The sequence below is a fragment of the Ranitomeya variabilis genome, chromosome 1 (assembly GCF_051348905.1).
Source record: "Ranitomeya variabilis isolate aRanVar5 chromosome 1, aRanVar5.hap1, whole genome shotgun sequence".
In the NCBI taxonomy this organism is placed as follows: Eukaryota; Metazoa; Chordata; class Amphibia; order Anura; family Dendrobatidae; genus Ranitomeya; species Ranitomeya variabilis.
Window position 1 is genome coordinate 270,166,086 of NC_135232.1, and position 19,859 is coordinate 270,185,944.

Below are 19,859 nucleotides of genomic sequence, written 5' to 3' on the forward strand. Positions count from 1 at the left end.
TTTATGTGTGAAGGGGTCTAAGTGCGTTTTTGGGGTCCAGAAAATTTCCTTTTTGGGGTATATTTTTTCTCCCTCTTCCATTGAGATGGATCCCGTCAAGGTGCAAGCTATTTGTGACTGGACTCAGCCCTCCTCTCTTAAGGGTCTTCAGAGATTTTTGGGCTTTGCCAACTTTTACCGCCGATTTATTGCTGGTTTTTCGGATGTCGTTAAACCACTGACTGATTTGACCAGACATGGCGCTGATGTTGCTAATTGGTCCCCTCATGCTGTAGAGGCCTTTCAGGAGCTTAAGCACCGTTTTGCCTCTGCCCCTGTGTTACGTCAGCCTGATGTGAATCTGCCTTTTCAGGTTGAGGTTGACGCTTCGGAGATCGGAGCTGGGGCAGTGTTGTCGCAGAGAGGTTCCGACTGCTCCGTCATTAGGCCTTGTGCCTTCTTTTCTCGCAAATTTTCGCCCGCAGAGCGGAATTATGATGTTGGGAATAGGGAGCTTTTGGCCATGAAGTGGGCGTTTGAGGAGTGGCGCCATTGGCTAGAGGGGGCTAAGCATCAGGTGGTGGTATTGACTGACCACAAAAATTTGATTTATCTTGAGACTGCCAGGCGCCTGAATCCTAGACAGGCGCGCTGGTCTTTATTTTTTTCTCGCTTTAATTTTGTGGTGTCATACCTACCGGGTTCTAAGAATGTTAAGGCAGATGCCCTTTCTAGGAGTTTTGACCCGGACTCTCCTGGTAATGCTGAACCCACAGGTATCCTTAGGGAGGGAGTAATTTTGTCGGCCGTTTCTCCTGATCTGCGGCGGTCCTTGCAAGAGTTTCAGGCGGATAGACCGGATCGTTGTCCGCCTGATAGACTGTTTGTTCCGGATGATTGGACCAGTAGAGTCATCTCTGAGGTACATTCTTCTGCATTGGCAGGTCATCCCGGAATTTTTGGTACCAGGGATTTGGTGGCAAGATCCTTCTGGTGGCCTTCCCTGTCACGAGATGTGCGAGTCTTTGTGCAGTCATGTGACATTTGTGCTCGGGCCAAGTCTTGTAGTTCTCGGGCTAGCGGACTGCTGTTGCCCTTGCCTATTCCTAAGAGGCCTTGGACACACATCTCGATGGATTTTATTTCAGATCTGCCTGTTTCCCAGAAGATGTCTGTCATCTGGGTGGTCTGTGACCGTTTCTCTAAAATGGTCCATTTGGTTCCTCTGCCCAAGTTGCCTTCTTCTTCTGAGTTGGTTCCTCTGTTTTTTCAGAATGTTGTCCGATTGCACGGTATTCCTGAGAATATTGTTTCTGACAGAGGTACCCAATTTGTGTCTAGATTTTGGCGGGCATTCTGTGCTAGGATGGGCATAGATTTGTCTTTTTCATCTGCTTTTCACCCTCAGACTAATGGCCAGACCGAGCGGACTAATCAGACCCTGGAGACATATCTGAGGTGTTTTGTCTCTGCTGACCAGGATGATTGGGTTGCTTTTTTGCCATTGGCAGAGTTCGCCCTCAATAATCGGGCCAGCTCTTCCACCTTGGTGTCCCCGTTTTTCTGTAATTCGGGGTTTCACCCTCGATTTTCCTCCGGTCAGGTGGAATCCTCGGATTGTCCTGGAGTGGATGCGGTGGTGGAGAGATTGCATCACATCTGGGGGCAGGTTATGGACAATTTGAAGTTGTCCCAGGAGAAGACTCAGCGTTTTGCCAACCGTCATCGTCGTGTTGGTTCTCGGCTTTGTGTTGGAGATTTGGTGTGGTTGTCTTCTCGTTTTGTCCCTATGAGGGTCTCTTCTCCTAAGTTTAAACCTCGGTTCATCGGCCCTTATAGAATATTGGAGATTCTTAATCCTGTTTCTTTCCGTTTGGACCTCCCTGCGTCCTTTTCCATTCATAACGTTTTTCATCGGTCGTTATTGCGCAGGTATGAGGTACCTGTTGTACCTTCAGTTGAGCCTCCTGCTCCGGTGTTGGTTGAGGGTGAGTTGGAGTACGTTGTGGAGAAAATTTTGGACTCTCGTGTTTCCAGACGGAGACTCCAGTATCTGGTCAACTGGAAGGGTTACGGCCAGGAGGATAATTCTTGGGTCAATGCATCTGATGTTCATGCTTCTGATCTTGTTCGTGCCTTCCATAGGGCTCATCCTGGTCGCCCTGGTGGATCTGGTGAGGGTTCGGTGCCCCCTCCTTGAGGGGGGGGTACTGTTGTGAATTTGGATTCTGGGCTCCCCCGGTGGCCGCTTGTGGAATTGGACTTGTCATCCTCTTTCCTGTTTCACCTGGTTCCATCAGTAGTGGGTGTCGCTATTTAAGCTCATTTCTCTGGTGGTTTCTTGCCGGTCAACAATGTTATCTGATGCCTCTCAGTGCTTGTTCCTGCTTCTGACAACTACTAGATAAGTTGGACTTTTGTCCATGTTTCGTTTTGCCTATTTGTTCCAGTTCACAGCTGAAGTTTTGTTACTGTGTCTGGAAAGCTCTCGTTGATCAGGGATTGCTACTCTGGCGTTATGAGTTAATGCCAGAGTTTAAGGTAATCTCTGGATGGTGTTTTGTTAGTGTTTTTCTGCTGACCATGAAAGTATACTATCTGTCTTCTGCTATCTAGTAAGTGGACCTCAAATTTGCTAAGACTATTTTCCTGCTGCGTTTGTTGTTTCATCTGAACTCACCGTCATTATATGTGGGGGGCTACTGTCTTCTTTGGAATATTTCTCTAGAGGTGAGCCAGGTCTTATATTTCCCTCTGCTAGCTATTTAGGTCTTAGGCCAGAGCTGGGCATCTAGCAATAAATAGGAAATGCTACCTGGCTATTTCTAGTTGCGCGGCAGGCTTAGTTCATGGTCAGTATAGTTCCATCTTCCGAGAGCTTGTCCCTCTATAGGCTTGCTATGATCTCTGCCTGCAGAGATCATGACAGGAATTGTTTGGTAGAAACACAACTTGTCGTGTTTGGAGGAAAAAGAATACTGAGTTGCATCCATCAAACACCATACCTACTGTAAAGCATGGTGGTGGAAACATCATGCTTTGGGGCTGTTTCTCTGCAAAGGGGCCAGGACAACTGATCCGGGTACATGAAAGAATGAATGGGGCCATGTATCGTGAGATTTTGAGTGCAAACCTCCTTCCATCAGCAAGGGCATTGAAGATGAAACGTGGCTGGGTCTTTCAACATGACAATGATCCAAAGCACACCGCCAGGGCAACGAAGGAGTGGCTTCGTAAGAAGCATTTCAAGGTCCTGGAGTGGCCTAGCCAGTCTCCAGATCTCAACCCTATAGAAAACCTTTGGAGGGAGTTGAAAGTCCGTGTTGCCAAGCGAAAAGCCAAAAACATCACTGCTCTAGAGGAGATCTGAATGGAGGAATGGGCCAACATACCAACAACAGTGTGTGGCAACCTTGTGAAGACTTACAGAAAACGTTTGACCTCTGTCATTGCCAACAAAGGATATATTACAAAGTATTGAGATGAAATTTTGTTTCTGACCAAATACTTATTTTCCACCATAATATGCAAATAAAATGATAAAAAAACAGACAATGTGATTTTCTGGATTTTTTTTTCTCAGTTTGTCTCCCATAGTTGAGGTCTACCTGTGATGTAAATTACAGACGCCTCTCATCTTTTTAAGTGGTGGAACTTGCACTATTGCTGAATGACTAAATACTTTTTTGCCCCACTGTATACACACACACATTCAGCTTTATATATTAGGTTTCATCTTCAGCTTGCTTAACTGTTCACAATACCAGTAATTTTGACCAAGGGTACCCAAACTTATACACGCCATTGTATATATATTTATACAGTAATTTTCGGTATATTTTTTACTTTTGTTTTTCTTATCCATTATATTTGTGTCTCTTTTCACCTACAGTTCATCTCTAAGCCTTATGGAGATAAAATCAGGAGCAAAATTGATGACTATGGTGATCACGACTTTCGGTTTTATAATATGTCTGAAGTGATTAATTCAGAGACCTTTGGCACGACTCACCTGTCTGTCATCAGCAAAGATGGAAGTTCTGTGTCTGTCACAAGCTCCATCAATCAAATGTAAGAGTATGGCATGCTTTCTGTAGGAGTGTTGCTATGGTATGATGTTCTCTAATAGAACTAGTGGTTGAAAACGGCCTACAGTGCCCTATGCGGTCATTTTAAAGGGTTGCTGGCTACTATTTTAGGCTGTGGACGCCTCTCAGGATTCTATCAATGAATTCATTCAGTTTTTGTGTTGGCTGTCTTGTAGAAAACACAGTTTTGTGAATATTAACTTAGTGACAGAGCCAAATTTTTAAAATCTGACCAGTGTCACTTTATGTGGCAATAACTCTGGAACGCTTCAACAAATCCCAGCGATTTTGAGAATGTTTTTCGTGACACATTATACTTTATGATAAATTTAGGTTGATATATTTTGTGTTTATTTATAAAATTTTAGAAATTTTAGAAAAATGTAAAAAAAATTAGCAATGTTTAAACTTTCAATGATTATCCCTTTAATCCAGATAGTCATACCATAGCAAAACATTAATAAATAACATTTCCCTCATGTCTGCTTTACATCAGCACCATTTGTAAAATGTTATTTAATTTTGTTAGCCTTTTAGGAGGTTTAAAAATGTAGCAGCAATTTTTTATTTTTTCAAGGAAATTTACAAAATTTATTTTTTTAGGGACCTATCCAGGTTGGAAGTGACTTTAGGGGTCCTACATACTGGAAGACCCCCAAAAGTGATACCAATTTAAAAACAGTACCCCCTGACATATGGAAAACTGCAGTCAGGTAGTTTATTAACCCTTCAGGTGATTTTCAGGAATTAATGCAAAGTGACATGACAGAAATGAAAATGTGTATTTTTACCACCTAAATGTTGCTAACTTCTGAACAGGTTACAACAGCCAGCAGACGCTAAGGCCGCTATTTGGTCGTGAATTGCCATGGCAAACATCAGGACTACACAATCATGATCTGAGGGCACCAAATGGGATAAAGAGGGAGCCTTCACATTCTGTTAACCATTTATATTGATGTAGTCACTATTGACAGCAGCATCTAAGGGGTTAAACAGATTTGGATGGTGCAAACACAGATCGTGGCTGGTGCAGCAAGTTGTCAGCTATAGTGTACAGCCGACAGCTCCTGGATTGTCACCTGTATGGGAAGGCTATTCTCTAATATCTCAGGTCAGGTAAAAGACGTTTTGGCGGTCATTAAGGGGTTAAATATAGAATTTTAACAAACAACTAGTATACAGTAGAAGGTGACAGTGCAGTTAGCCTTGTCAGTATTTCCTTTTTACTATTATGGAAAGTGAGACTGTGCAGTCCCAGTGGTTGGACCCCAACTAGACTTATTACCCAACTACAAACATGACTTATTTATTCTCCTGCTTAACGTGTCATATCTTGTAGAATTAATGCTATCACTTTATAATAAGTGGAGGTCCAATCTCTGGGATTCCACCAAATGAAATGTTGAGAACTTAGGTGCCACAATAACTATCTTTCCTTCACTATAAAATGCAGCACGGCACATTTACATGAATGACACTAATCTGAATTCAAGGACAAAGAGGTCAGAATTCAGAAGCAGCACCTAACCTTCTTCACTATGTCCTTATAAGCTGGTGTCCATAAAGTTGAGGCCCAGAATGTTTTCTCTTACTGGTCCTTGTGACATGTGGGGGAAGGAGGATCTTGCCTAAGCATCATCCGTGATACGGAGACCCCATCTGTAGGAGAGAACGGTAGCACTCTGCAGTCCACAGGACTTTAGTGTCCATCAGAGTTGTAGGTAGACTTTCCTTCACCCAGGACAAAGATTGACATTGCTGCCTTAGCCCTGTATATAAACAGTAACGCTAGTAATAGTTTTGCTCTGCCCTCTTTATTAATTGATGTGCTATAAGGATCAAAGACACCATACTCCATATGTATATATGTGTATATATCTATCTATATATATAAGAGGCATCGTGATTACTCGCTAATCCCGCCCCCTGCACAGTAGCTCCGGCCCCCACCTCATCACCACACACAATCCCGCCCCCACCCCTTTACCATACACAATCTGCACCACATCACCACACACAATCCCGCTCCCCACAAATCCCTCCCCCCCACCATATCACCACACATAATCCCGCCCCTTCAACACATCACCACACACAATCCCGCCCCCCACCACATCACCACACATAATCCCACCCCCCACCACATTACCACACATAATCCCGCCCCCCACCACATTACCACACATAATCCCGCCCCCCACCACATCACCACACATAATCCCACCCCCCACCACATCACCACACATAATCCCACCCCCCACCACATTACCACACATAATCCCACCCCCCACCACACACAATCCCACCCCCCACCACATCATTACACATAATACCGCCCCCCCACCACATTACCACACAGAATCCCACCCTTCCACCACATTACCACACAGAATCCCGCCCCCCACCACATTACCACACATAATCCCGCCCCCCACCACATTACCACACATAATCCCGCCTCCCACCCCATTACCACACATAATCCCGCCCCACCACCCCATTACCACACATAATCCCGCCCCCCCACCCCATTACCACACACAATCCCGCCCCCACCACATCACCACACTATTGTTATTAACTTCATTTTAAGTTAATTTACCACCTGCGTAAGCGCTATTGAATGTTGTCATTATTTACTTTAGTTTAATCACCAGCAGCGTTAATTAGATAGCAATGAACGTGCCGAGCGTTAGCTGGCTGGAAACATCTAGTATATATATATACTGTATGTACAGTGGGTACGGAAAGTATTCAGACCCCTTTAAATTTTTCAGTCTTTGTTTCATTGCAGCCATTTGGTAAATTCAAAAAAGTTCATTTTTTTCACCTTAATGTACACTCTGCACCCCATCTTGACGGAAAAAAACAGAAATGTAGAAATTTTTGATAAAAAAAAAGAAAAACTGAAATGTCACATGGTCATAAGTATTCACAATATTTGCTCAGCATTGAGAAGACGCACCTTTTTGAGTTAGTACAGCCATGAGTCTTCTTGGGGATGATGCAACAAGTTTTTCCTCTGCCATTTTTCGTTGGTGCTGGAATCATTCTGTGCAGGTGATTAAATTATCACCTGTGCAATACAAGGAAATCCTGAAAACATGACCTGTTGGCGGCCCTCGAGGAATGCAGTTTGACACCTCTGCTGTACATGACAACAATAGTATAGATCAATGGGCTAAGCCTTTATACACGTACAGGGTGGTGTAATACTAGTGCATATACAGAACATATACAGAACATTTATCCTTCTCATAATATTAAAGGGTTGTCAGGGTCTCAAAATGAAGTCATGAGCCCAACAGCGCCTGTTCTTCAATTGAAAAACAGGAAATACAGAGAGCATGTGACTGTATTTCCTGTTTTTTTCCTGTGTCTGTGTATGAGAGAATCACACAAATGATTTATTCCTAATCTATTAAGCTTATCATATATTGTTTCTGATTAAGCAAAGTACCAGCTGTATACCACTTTCCAATTTATTCAGACAACTCATATATGATTTATATAAATAGGAGGACATGGAGTTATTGCTGAACATATAATTTATTAAATTCAAAGAAAAATACAAGAAGAAATATCAAATTTACATGATAAAAATGGATAATACATATCAAATGTGACAAGTGAGTTACCCAAGTGAGTGTAAATGACCTATGGGCCACACAAAGAGCCACAATATTACCTATTGATGATAAATTACTGACATCCCGACATTTCAATGTAGTTTGTGTGGTTAGACCCTATATCTATGCTACAGCATGTTACTAGTGGGCCATTATGCACAACATAACTATCTCATTAATTGCCTTAATAGATGTCCATGCCTAAACAGGTTTATTTCTCATAATATTTACCCATGTGGTCTCAGTGAGCTTCCTGTGTGGGCCTCAGTCTCCCCAACGCGCGTTTCGCGTGCTATAGATAGCCTCGCTTCCTCAGGGGGCCCCCTGTTGTGCATAATGGCCCTCTAGTAACATGCTGTAGCATAGATATAGGGTCTAACCACACAAACTACATTGAAATGTCGGGATGTCAGTAATTTATCATCAATAGGTTATATTGTGGCTCTTTGTGTGGCCCATAGGTCATTTACACTCACTTGGGTAACTCACTTGTCACATTTGATATGTATTATCCATTTTTATCATATATTGTTTCTGGTTGTTCCTGAATAAAGAAGGTCTGTTGTCACACGCTTGGAGAGTATCCTGAAGAATCCGCTGCTACTGGGCCTAAGTTGGCATACATACACAAATTGTGCATATGTAGATCAAATTTAGAACCGTAAAAATTGTGTACAATAAAAGTAATGTTAAAGTGAAAATTCTGATGGTGACAAAAATTTAAATAGTGACGTGAACCACGTAACCGTGAGTGTTGGCATTAGGGTTCGCTCAAACTAGCATATAAATCGGACAAGTGCAATCTGGTGAAAAATTAGCATGGCACTCTGATCAATGTCATTCAGTGAAGCAGTACAGATCTGTGTATTTTTTCTCACCTGTATTTGGCAAAAGAAAAAAAATTGCAGGATGCTGCGATTTCACCCCGAAATCAGGTAGTGAAAGAAAAAAATCATGCCTTTTGGACCATCAGTATGGCATCCGATTTTTACAGATACATTACAATTCTGTAGCGTAGGAAACTGAATGGTCCTGCAAAACATTAATAAGTGCTGAGTAAAAAAAACGGATTGCATAGGACATCACACGGATGACAAGTGAGGAAAAAACCGTCTCACTATTGGTCCCAGACTTCAAAAAAATCCCCATCAAACATTATTTTCTACTCATATCTTAAAGTAAAGGCGATGATTCCAGAGATCCTATTAATGTTCATTCACATAGTTTATTCTCCATGTTTGTTCCCAAATGGCAAGTATATAGAAAATCGCATCCTCCAAGTTCTTTCCAACGTTCCTTATCAAAAACCAGAAGTTTAGACGTATCACAATATTAATCTGAGCAGAAAAGAAAACAGCAATAAATACAGATAAAAGACAAATAGATGTGCCATAAGGATCAAAGACACCATACCCTACATATATAAAGTATTCTACTTATCACATTGATTTGCAGAATGCCTTGCAAAACATTAGGTTCAATAGTGTGAACACCCAACCGATCAAAAGTGATGGCATATCCTAGCAATATCTCATCAATTTAAAAGACTGGATTTTATGAGATTTCCTATTTTGATTGTCAGAAAGTAATTTCTGAATTAACTTTATTTTTTTTTTCTTTTCTGAATTCTAGCTTTGGCTCCATGATTTATTCCCCAAGCACAGGGATAATCTTTAACAATCAGCTGGCTGATTTCTGCAATATACATATGGTTTCCTTGAAGGAAGGTGAGACAGTATTACTTTGGCATCCTTTTCTATTCTTGTATTAGCTATGTATTGAGATGGGTTAAGTATTTTTAATGATATATCGATAAGGCTACGTTCACATTTGCGTTGTTGTGTGCTGCATTGGCGACGCAACGCACAACGCACGCAAAAACGCATGCAAAACGCAGCAAAACGCAGCGTTTTGTGACGCATGCGTTCATTTTTATAGCGCCAAAAAAATGCAACATGCTGTGTCCTCTGCGCCCTGATGCTTGCGCCAAAAAAACGCATGCGTCACAAAACGCAACACAACGCATGTCCATGCGCCCGCCATGTTAAATATAGGGGCGCATGACGCATGCGTCGCCGCGGCTGCACCCGACGTAACGCAAATGTGAACGTAGCCTAAGTTGAAATTAAAGAGGGTGTCCAGTCAAAAGATATTGTTGAGCTGCCCTCATAGGCAGGAGTCAGTCTCAACGTATGAAAAATCTGTCCGATTGTCTCTCCTGAGAATCGCACAAGTGTTCTCCATATGGTCATCCGTGTGTAATCCGTTTTCAATGTGATGATGAGATTTCCTCGCATCTAAGTATCCATATGACATCCGTATGACATGTGTATGGCTTTACATTTCTCACTGCTTTTCCTCATTGAATTTAATGGCTAAATGAGCTGAAATGAGAAAAATGTGTGCGTATTTCTCACAAGTCACACGGATGGTCCATGTGGTGTCCGTTTTTTTTCTCGCACCCATAGACTTGCATTGGCGAGACTCGGATGATATATGTGTAAAATCACAGCATGCTGCAATTTCACTCACACTTAGAATACACCTGAGAAAAAAAGCGGTGATGTGAGCTGCCCCATAGATTAACCCCTTAATGACTGGAGCTTTTTTCGGTTTTGCGTTTTCATTTTTCGCTCCCCTCCTTCCCAGAGCCATAACTTTTTTATTTTTCCATCAATATGGCCATGTCAGGGCTTATTTTTTGCAGGATGAGTTGTACATTTGAACTACACCATTGGTTTTACCATGTCACGTACTAGAAAACAGAAAAAAAATTCCAAGTGCGGTGAAATTGCAAAAAAAGTGCAATCACACAGTTTTTTTTTGCTTGGTGTTTTGCTAGGTTCACTAAATGCTAAAACTGACCTACCATTATGATTCTCCAGGTTATTATGAGTGCACAGACATGAAACATGTATAGGTTGTTTTTTTTATCTAAGTGGTAAAAAATTATTCCAAACTTTGCTTAAAAAAAAAAAAAAGTGCAATTTTCAGATACCTGTAGCGTCTCCATTTTTCGTGATCTCGGGTTGGGTGAGGGCTTATTTTTTGCGTGCCGAGCTGACATTTTTATTGATACCATTTCAGTGCAGATACGTTCTTTTGATCACCCATTATTGCATTTTAATGCAATGTCGCGGCGAACAAAAAAAGTAATTCTGGCGTTTTTAATTTTTTTTTTTGCTACGCTGTTTAGCGATCAGGTTAATCCTTTTTCTTTATTGATAGATTGGGCGATTCTGAATGCGGCGATATCAAATATGTCTACTTCTGATTTTTTTTAAATTGTTTTATTTTGAATGGGGCGAAAGGGGGGTGATTTGAAATTTTATTTATTTTTTTCGTATTTTTTAAAACATTTTTCCGGATGGCTGGAAGCGCTTGTTCAATGCCGCTGTCAGAGTTTGACAGCGGCATTTATCTAGTTAATAGGTGCAAGGGGATAACGATTCTGCCCACACCTATTGCGGGCACATGTCAGCTGTTCAAAACAGCTGACATGTTCCGGCTTTGATGCGAGCTCACCGCCGGAGCCCGCATCAAAGCGGGGGTTCTGCCATCGGACGTACTATTCCGTCCCATGGCAGAAAGGGGTTAACATTGGTCCGAGTGCTATGCGATGTTTTCTCGCATAGCACTCGTCCGTATTATACGCTAGTTTAACTCCAGCCATAATCTGACACTCGGCACCCTCACCATTCAGCTGGTGCAAGCTCACTTGATGGCCTGTTGTAAACACATTAAATGGACCTGCAATGCGCTGCACTTCTCAAGGTGTAGCTGCTGCTGCCAGGTGTCCTCTTCAATGAGATCTGTTCTGCAGTACTTGGCTGAGGCCGCCACTCTTTGAATGGAGCTGTTCACTGCCTATATATCTGGCCACTGCCTGTTGGACTTGCACTGATTTGATATTGCAAATAGGTCATCAATATCTTGTGAGTGGAAAGCCCTTTTAAATTATTTAGATGTACATATACAGTATTATACAACAGTTTCAGGTAAGTTTGTAAAAAAGGCTGCAAAGTACGAAAGTTTGAAAAATAGAAGTGATAATAGCTAATTTTTTTTATCATTTAACAAAGTACAAATAGAATGAGCAAATGTGAAATAGAAATCAAATCAATATTTGGTGTGACCACCCTTTTCCTTCAACACAGCATCAAAGCACCAATTCTTCTAGGCACACTTGCATAAAGTCAGAAATTAATAGTATTATAGTCAGTTGTACGAGTAACTAATTATACCAGTCAAAATAATGATCAGCACTTTCAGGTCAAAACATAGTCATAAACTCAAACAGAAACGGCTGTGTGAGTCTCTTAAAACTGGGTGAGGTTTTGGAGGTGCATGGTCTTCCACTTCCAAAATGTCCTCCAAGCACAGCCTGGGGTCTGTCAGCTCTCTGTGTGTAATGCAGGGTCTGTCACTCTCTACTTGTCTTCCATATGTAGTTTGGGTTCTGTAACGTTCTACCTATGACCTCAATGTAGAGCACAGGCTGCTAAGCAGCAGTGGTGTTGTGCGCAATGGTCGTGACGTTAAATCAGCCTGTATACAAGTATACAACCACGGGAGTAACAATGGAGAAGCAGCTCTGGATCCAGGAAGATGAGTAACAGCACTTTTCATTTTTTTCACCTAATTATGTAATGTTCTGAAAAAACAAAAGTATACACTGGCATATCTATCTTTAGCTATCTATCAATCTATATATATATATATATATATATATATATATATATATATATATATATATATATATACACAAGTATATACAGTACAGACCAAAAGTTGGACACACCTTCTCATTTAAAGATTTTTCTGTATTTTCATGACTATGAAAATTGTAAATTCACAGTGAAGGCAACAAAACTATGAATTAACACATGTGGAATTATATACTTAACAAAAAAGTGTCAAACAACTGAAAATATGTCTTGTATTCTAGGTTCTTCAAAGTAGCCACCTTTTGCTTTCATGACTGCTTTGTGTGGGTTTACAAGACACAGCATGCTAATTTTGGCAGCGGATATGCTTGTCTCCGCTGTGTAGTTTCCCCCACATGAAAATATGCTCGTCCAAAACGCCACTATTCCTGATCGTGAACACGTAGCCTTATAGACAATCATCTTGGCTATCTCATACATAAATTTGAATAGCAACTATTTAGCATATGATTAGTTATGCCGATTCTTCTCATGTCACTGCATTGTTACTGTTTTGCTTCTGTGGTGAAAAAATCTTTTTCTTCCTGAATACTACAAATTACATCCTGTTTTCACATTCCTTAACAGCTCAGTGTGTTATTAGGTTGATTCCCTAGTGAAAGGTCATTGATTCAAATTGAGGAGCAGCCATGAAAATGATTTACCAAGAAAAGAGAAACAGAATCATCCAGCTCATCGATAGCGGTCTCTCGGCCAAGAAAATTGCCAATCTGCATCATGTGAGTGCCATGACAGTTGGAAGAATACAAAATGAAGTCAGTCCATTCATTCAAAAAACAACATCCAGGCAAAATATCGGATTCAATAAGTCGGCTCATCACAAGGTCTATCAGTTCTGGCACGACAAACACATCAGTGGAGGTGGCTCATATCCTTCGTAATAGTGAGATCACAGACAGGCATGCAAGCACCGTCAGACGCACGTTACACAAGTCTGGAATGGAGGCTCGAAAAAAGGTGAAGAAGCCTCGGCCTTAATATCATCACAAGAAGCGTTTGCTCAAGTTTGCAGAATAGTGGGCAATGGAAGATTGGAAGATTGGAAATTGGTGATTTGGAGCGATGAGACGAAAGTCAATAAATCCAAACCTCCAGGGCTCTGTGTGAAAACGTGATTGCCCCCTCCCCTTTAAAGCATAAATTAACTGTGGTTTATCACATCTTTGGGAAGCTGAGTTCAAATTCCCTATTCACACCCAGGCCTGATTATGACATTCCTGTTCTCAATCAAGAAATCGCTTAAATAGGACCTGTCTTACAAAGTGAAGTAGTCCAAAAGCTCCACATGTACGAGTGCTATCCATTTTTTCACAAATGACTTTTATACCTATGACAGTCTATGGGACTGTTCACATGTCAGATATTTTCTTCCGCTAAGTTGCGAGGATTTGTCCGATATTGATATATGTCCAAATGTCCAAGTGTTGGATCAAAACTGTCAATTCAATTCTGTGGGTCAGTGAAAAAATCAGATGCCATCTGTGTGCTGCCTGGTTTTTCACTGACTGATAGAATATGTTGAGCATAGAATTCCCATACACCATTGATGAGTATGTGCTACTTGACAGGGCCTCCCATCAGGTCCAAAAACAGCAGCAAATCGAAAGATATCTGAGGAACTATAGAGATCCTCATAAAAATCCAATCTTTATTCCAGAATATTTAAAGCATTTCAGCAGTGAGCAAACAAAAATAGAACAACATTCCAGCCAATTGACGTTTTTCAAGCCTAAATTATAATCACCAGTCACTGTATTTTAGGCTTGATAAAGGCCATTTGGTGGAAACATTGCACTATTTTTGTTTCCTCACTACTGTGATGTTTCAGATATTTTGGAATAAAGATTGGATTTTTATAAGGATCTCTATGGTGCCTCAGATATCTCTAGATAGAATACGTTGAAGACATTTTTTTTCAGTTAGAAAAAAACCTGATAAATCTAATCAAACTTTTATGAAACCAATGACACAATGATAAATCACTGAAGAAACTTCATCCGTTTTTTTTCAAAAGTCAGAAAACTGACGTCTGAATTAAACCTTGGGCAAATGTGAAGTTGTTTTGAAGGGGCAAATAGTCTCACACAATTTGCTCATAAGTGCTCCAAGGGTACATGCCTACAATCAGGAATTGCTGGGTATTTATGCAGTGTCAAAACCACAGCAGGCAGATGTTACAGCATAGTGGGTGGGATTTCTTAAAATCCCATGTTCACTATGCTTATATGTGCACCTGTGGATCATCTGCGGAGACGGACATGCAGCATATCTTTCAGGACCGCAGCATGTCAGTTTCTCTTGTGGAGGACAGAAATTTCATCAATAGAAATGTATTGAATGCGGTAAATCCGCATGGTTCAGTGAACACGTGTATTTACCTGCGTTGAATAGAACACAGCGAAAATGCTCTACGTCCAAAGCACTGCTACTTCATGGGATCATGGGAACGTAGCCTTAAATCTCACATGCTATACACATTCTACATGGCAATAATGCAATTCAGAATAATTCCTATGTTCATTATTTGCACATGTCATAAAGCTTGCAAAATGCATTGTATCTTTTGTGATTGTTTGCTTTTACTGTATTAAACTATGTCTCCTTAGAAAACCAGGTAGTCAGAAAGCGCTCACCAATTTAGATTGGGCACTATAATAACAAAAGAGAAGAGATAACGCAGCATGCCAACAGCATTTTAGTTCAGCCTGGTGTTATCCAAATTGCATTTTGATATTATTTTGTGAAATGTTTCTTTGAGATTCACAAGTATTATTACTTTTCCCTGGCATTGTAGGGATGCAGCCACCATCTTCTATGACGCCAACCATTCTTTTGTCTAAAGACCACAGCTCTCAGCTGGTAATAGGTGGTTCAGGTGGTTTAAGGATAGTTGGCGCTACAGCACAGGTAAGTGTATAGGTAAGGATAACGCTACATAAAAAGGAAATTTCAATTAGACTATTATATGGTGTGGACAAGGTGGATATTTATGAAGTGATCCTATATATTCAGAAACAAATGGTGCAGCAGAACACAAGGATTGGATAAACCTTAGCGACTTGTAAACATTCTGAAAGTCTTTGCTTTATCCAATTTTGCAAGGATGTTGAAAATCAATATAATTTACGGTATATATTTTTCTAGGAAAAATAAGTGACTAACGACAGTTTTTATGACAGTTCTTTCATATTTTGCTGGATATTGGCCCCTTCCCTGACTTATAACACCAGCCCTCAGTCTCCCCAGAAATGGCACCATTTCTGGAGCTTAGACTCGTATGTTTCTAATTGCCCTGGTGCATTGGCAATCAGGGTAATGGTTTTATGGTTGATGTCAGCTGTGTAATGTCCGCTCGGATCAAGCCCAGGGGTTGGTAATCTAGATGTGTCTATAAGACAGCCCCATTATTAACCCTGTAGTAAAAAGAAATAAATACACACATAGAGAAAAGTCCTTTCATTGTAAAAATCACTCCCCGCTCTTTTTTACTTATTTAATACCATTAAAAAAAAACTCCAAAGGTGTCCACCATAAATCCATAACAAGGAGGTCTCACACTGATCCCTGACTCTGCTACATCCGGAGGCAGCGATGAGTGGTGACTAGGGTTGAGCGACTTTAACTTTTTTAGGATCGAGTCGGGTTTCGCGAAACCCGACTTTGTCAAAAGTTGAGTTGAGTCAAATCGTCCGATTGCCGCGCAAAGTCGGGGATCGACCGAAACACGAAACCCAATGTAAGTCAATGGGGGAGCAAAGTCTTTCTCTCTCTCTCTCTCTCTCTCTCTCTCTCTCTCTCCTCCGTCGTCCCTGCAATGCAAAGGTTGTGTTGGACTGTGGAAATCGCTACATCCCAAACGGTAAGATGGTGGTTTTACCCCCTGTGACGCCGCAGAAAGCAAGCTGGAACCTATGTCATCACGCTGCCCACACTCCTTCATTGGCTGAATAATGGCGGGGAAAGCGTCATATGAAACGCGACTTTGGCACAAAGATCGCCGACCGCATGGCCGATCCCACAGTGGGATCGGGTCGGGTTTCATGAAACCCGTCTTTGCTGAAAGTCGGCGATTTTTGAAAATGTCCGATCCGTTTCGCTCAACCCTAGTGGTGACATCAGTAATGTGACAGCTCAACACAGTACCCGGAACACACTGAGAGTAGGGTGTGAATCCCGCTGCTGTGACGAGCGCTGGCAACAGTAAAGTTATTGCAGTTCACAGCCGATGAACTGCGGTAACCTTACTCACGTCACCACTCGCAGTGTGTGAACGTCAGGATTTCCAGCAAAAACTGTTAGAATTGTCCCTGGGGTAACTTTAGGAATGCTAATTAAATGTATGATTAACCCCTTCGTGACATGCGCCGTACTAGTACGGCGCTGCCGGCACTGCATTAGTGCCAGCCGCAGTACTAGTACGGCGCATCGATCACCGCGGTCTCGCGCTGAGCGCCGCGGTGATCGGGTGCGGGTGTCAGCTGTATATGACAGCTGACACCCCGCAGCAATGCCCACGATCGGCGCTGTCGCCGATCGCGGGCATTTAACCCCTCTGATGCCGCTGTCAATAGTGACAGCGGCATAGAGGGGGATCGCGCAGGGACGGGGGCTCCCTGCGCTCTCCCACCGGAGCAGCGCGATGAGATCGCGCTACTCCGGTGACCTGGAAGGAGTCCCCGGATCCAAGATGGCCGCGGGACTCCTTCCGGGTCATAAGATGACCCTGCTTGCCGGCGTCTGCTGAGAATCCTCATAGCAGGCGCCGGCAAGCCTCTGTTACGTGCCTGTCACATCGGTGATCAGACCGAGTGCTATGCACACGGTCTGATCACCGATCTGTGATGTCCCCTCCTGGGACAAAGTAAAAATGTAAAAAAAAATTTTTTCCAAATGTGTAAAAAAAAAAAAAAAAAAAAATTCCTAAATAAAGAAAAAAAAAATAAATATATTCCCATAAATACATTTCTTTATCTAAATAAAAAAAACACCACACAATAAAAGTACACATATTTAGTATCGCCGCGTCCGTAACAACCCCACCTATAAAACTATATCACTAGTTAACCCCTTCAGTGAACACCGTAAAAAAAAAAAAAAAAAAACGAAGCAAAAAACAACGCTTTATTCTCATACCGCCAAACAAAAAGTGGAATAACACGCGATCAAAAAGACGGATATAAATAACCATGGTACCGCTGAAAACGTCATCTTGTCCCGCAAAAAAAAAGCCGCCATACAGCATCATCAGCAGAAAAATAAAAAAGTTATAGCTCTCAGAATAAAGCGATGCAAAAACAATTATTTTTTATATAAAATAGTTTTTATTGTGTAAAAGCGCCAAAACATAAAAAAAATATATAAATGAGTTATCGCTGTAATCGTACTGACCCGAAGAATAAAACTGCTTTATCCTTTTTACCAAACGCGGAACGGTATAAACGCACCCCCTAAAAGAATTTCAGGAATTGCTGGTTTTTATTCATTCCGCCTCCCAAAAATCGGAATAAAAAGCGATCAAAAAATGTCATGTACCCGAAAATGGTACCAGCAAAAACGTCAACTCGTCCCGCAAAAAACAAGATCTCACATGACTCTGTGGACCAAAATATGGAAAAATTATAGCTCTCAAAATGTGGTGATGCAAAAACTATTGTTTGCAATAAAAAGCGTCTTTTAGTGTGTGACGGCTGCCAACCATAAAAATCCGCCCAAAAAACGCTATATAAGTAAATCAAATCCCCCTTCATCACCCCCTTAGTTAGGAAAAATAATAAAATTTAAAAAAATATATTTATTTCCATTTTCCCGTTAGGCTACTTTCACACTAGCGTCGGTACGGGGCCGTCGCGCTGCGTCGGCCCGACATACCGACGCATACTGTGCAAGCGCCGCACAACGGGGGCAGCGGATGCTGTTTTTCCACGCATCCGCTGCCCCATTGTGAGGTGCGGGGAGGTGGGGGCGGAGTTCCAGCCGCGCATGCGCGGTCGGAAATGGTGGACCGTCGGCACAAAAAAAGTTACATGTAACGTTTGTTGCTGCCGGCTGTCCGCCACAACACGACGCAACCGTCGCACGACGCTTGCGACGTGTGTCAATACGTCGCTAATGTTAGTCTATGGGGAAAAAACGCATCCTGCAGATGACTTTGCAGGATGCGTTTTTTCGCCAAAACGACGCATTGCGACGTATGCAAAAAAACGCTAGTGTGAAAGTAGCGCTAGGGTTAGGACTAGGGTTAGGGTTGGGGTTAGGGTGTCAGTTAGAATTGGGGAGTTTTCACTGTTTAGGCACATCAGGGGCTCTCCAAACGCGACATGGCGTCCGATCTCAACGCGTTTGTTTGCGTTAAAAACGCATGCGTTTTTATAGAAAAAAAACAGAACACACTGAAAAGTCACCCACCACCATCAAGGTGATAAAGGGATCCAAACCCTAACCCTAACCCTACCCCTAAACTCATCCCTAACCGTTTAATGAACATTTTCTGACAGTCATAGTGCCACGTATTTCAGTGCCACGTATTTCAGTGCCACGTATTTCAGTGCCACGTTATTTCAGTGCCACGATATTTCAGTGCCACGATATTTTAGTGCCACGATATTTCAGTGCCACGTATTTAAGTGCCACGGTATTTCAGTGAAATACGTGGCACTGAAATATCGTGGCATTTACGTGAAATACGTGGCACTTAAATACGTGGCACTTAAATACGTGGCACTTAAATACGTGGCACTTAAATACGTGGCACTTAAATACGTGGCACTTAAATACGTGGCACTTAAATACGTGGCACTTAAATACGTGGCACTTAAATACGTGGCACTTAAATATCGTGGCATGTACATGAAATACGTGGCACTTATATACGTGGCACTTATATACGTGGCACTTATATACGTGGCCACTGAAATATCGTGGCACTTATATACGTATATACGTATATAAACGTATTTCAGTGCCACGTATTTCAGTGCCACGTATTTCAGGTTAGGGGTAGGGGTAGGGTTAGGGGTAGGGTTAGGGTTTTTTGGTTTTTTCTTGTTTTCTTGTGTTTTTCTATAAAAACGCATGCGTTTTACCGCGATTACATGCGTTTTTTCACACATGCGTTTTTAAAAAAAACTCAAGTGTGAAACCAGCCTTATCCTTGGGAAAATAAAAACATGGGGGCTAAAATATAATTTTCGTGGAAAAAAATATATTTTTTATTTTCGCGGCTCTGCGTTATAAACTGTAGTGAAGCACTTGGGGGTTCAAAGTTCTCACAACACATCTAGATAAGTTCCGTGGGGGGTCTAGTTTCCAATATGGGGTCACTTGTGGGGGGTTTCTACTGTTTAGGTACATCAGGGGCTCTGCAAATGCAACATGACACCTGCAGACCAATCCATCTAAGTCTGCATTTCAAACGGCGCTCCTTCCCTTCCGAG

The 19,859-nt window shown here is 41.9% G+C and overlaps 1 protein-coding gene across 1 annotated transcript in view; it reads left to right on the forward strand.

The window, feature by feature from the left end:
* GGT5 (gamma-glutamyltransferase 5) overlaps window positions 1-19,859 on the forward strand; it is a 143,708-nt gene that overhangs the window by 101,008 nt on the left and 22,841 nt on the right. Inside the window, exons 8-10 of the mRNA XM_077293607.1 lie at window positions 3,872-4,050; window positions 9,332-9,426; window positions 15,221-15,333. Of these exons, the coding sequence (XP_077149722.1) occupies window positions 3,872-4,050; window positions 9,332-9,426; window positions 15,221-15,333 (387 nt within the window). The remainder of the gene's footprint in view (window positions 1-3,871; window positions 4,051-9,331; window positions 9,427-15,220; window positions 15,334-19,859) is intronic.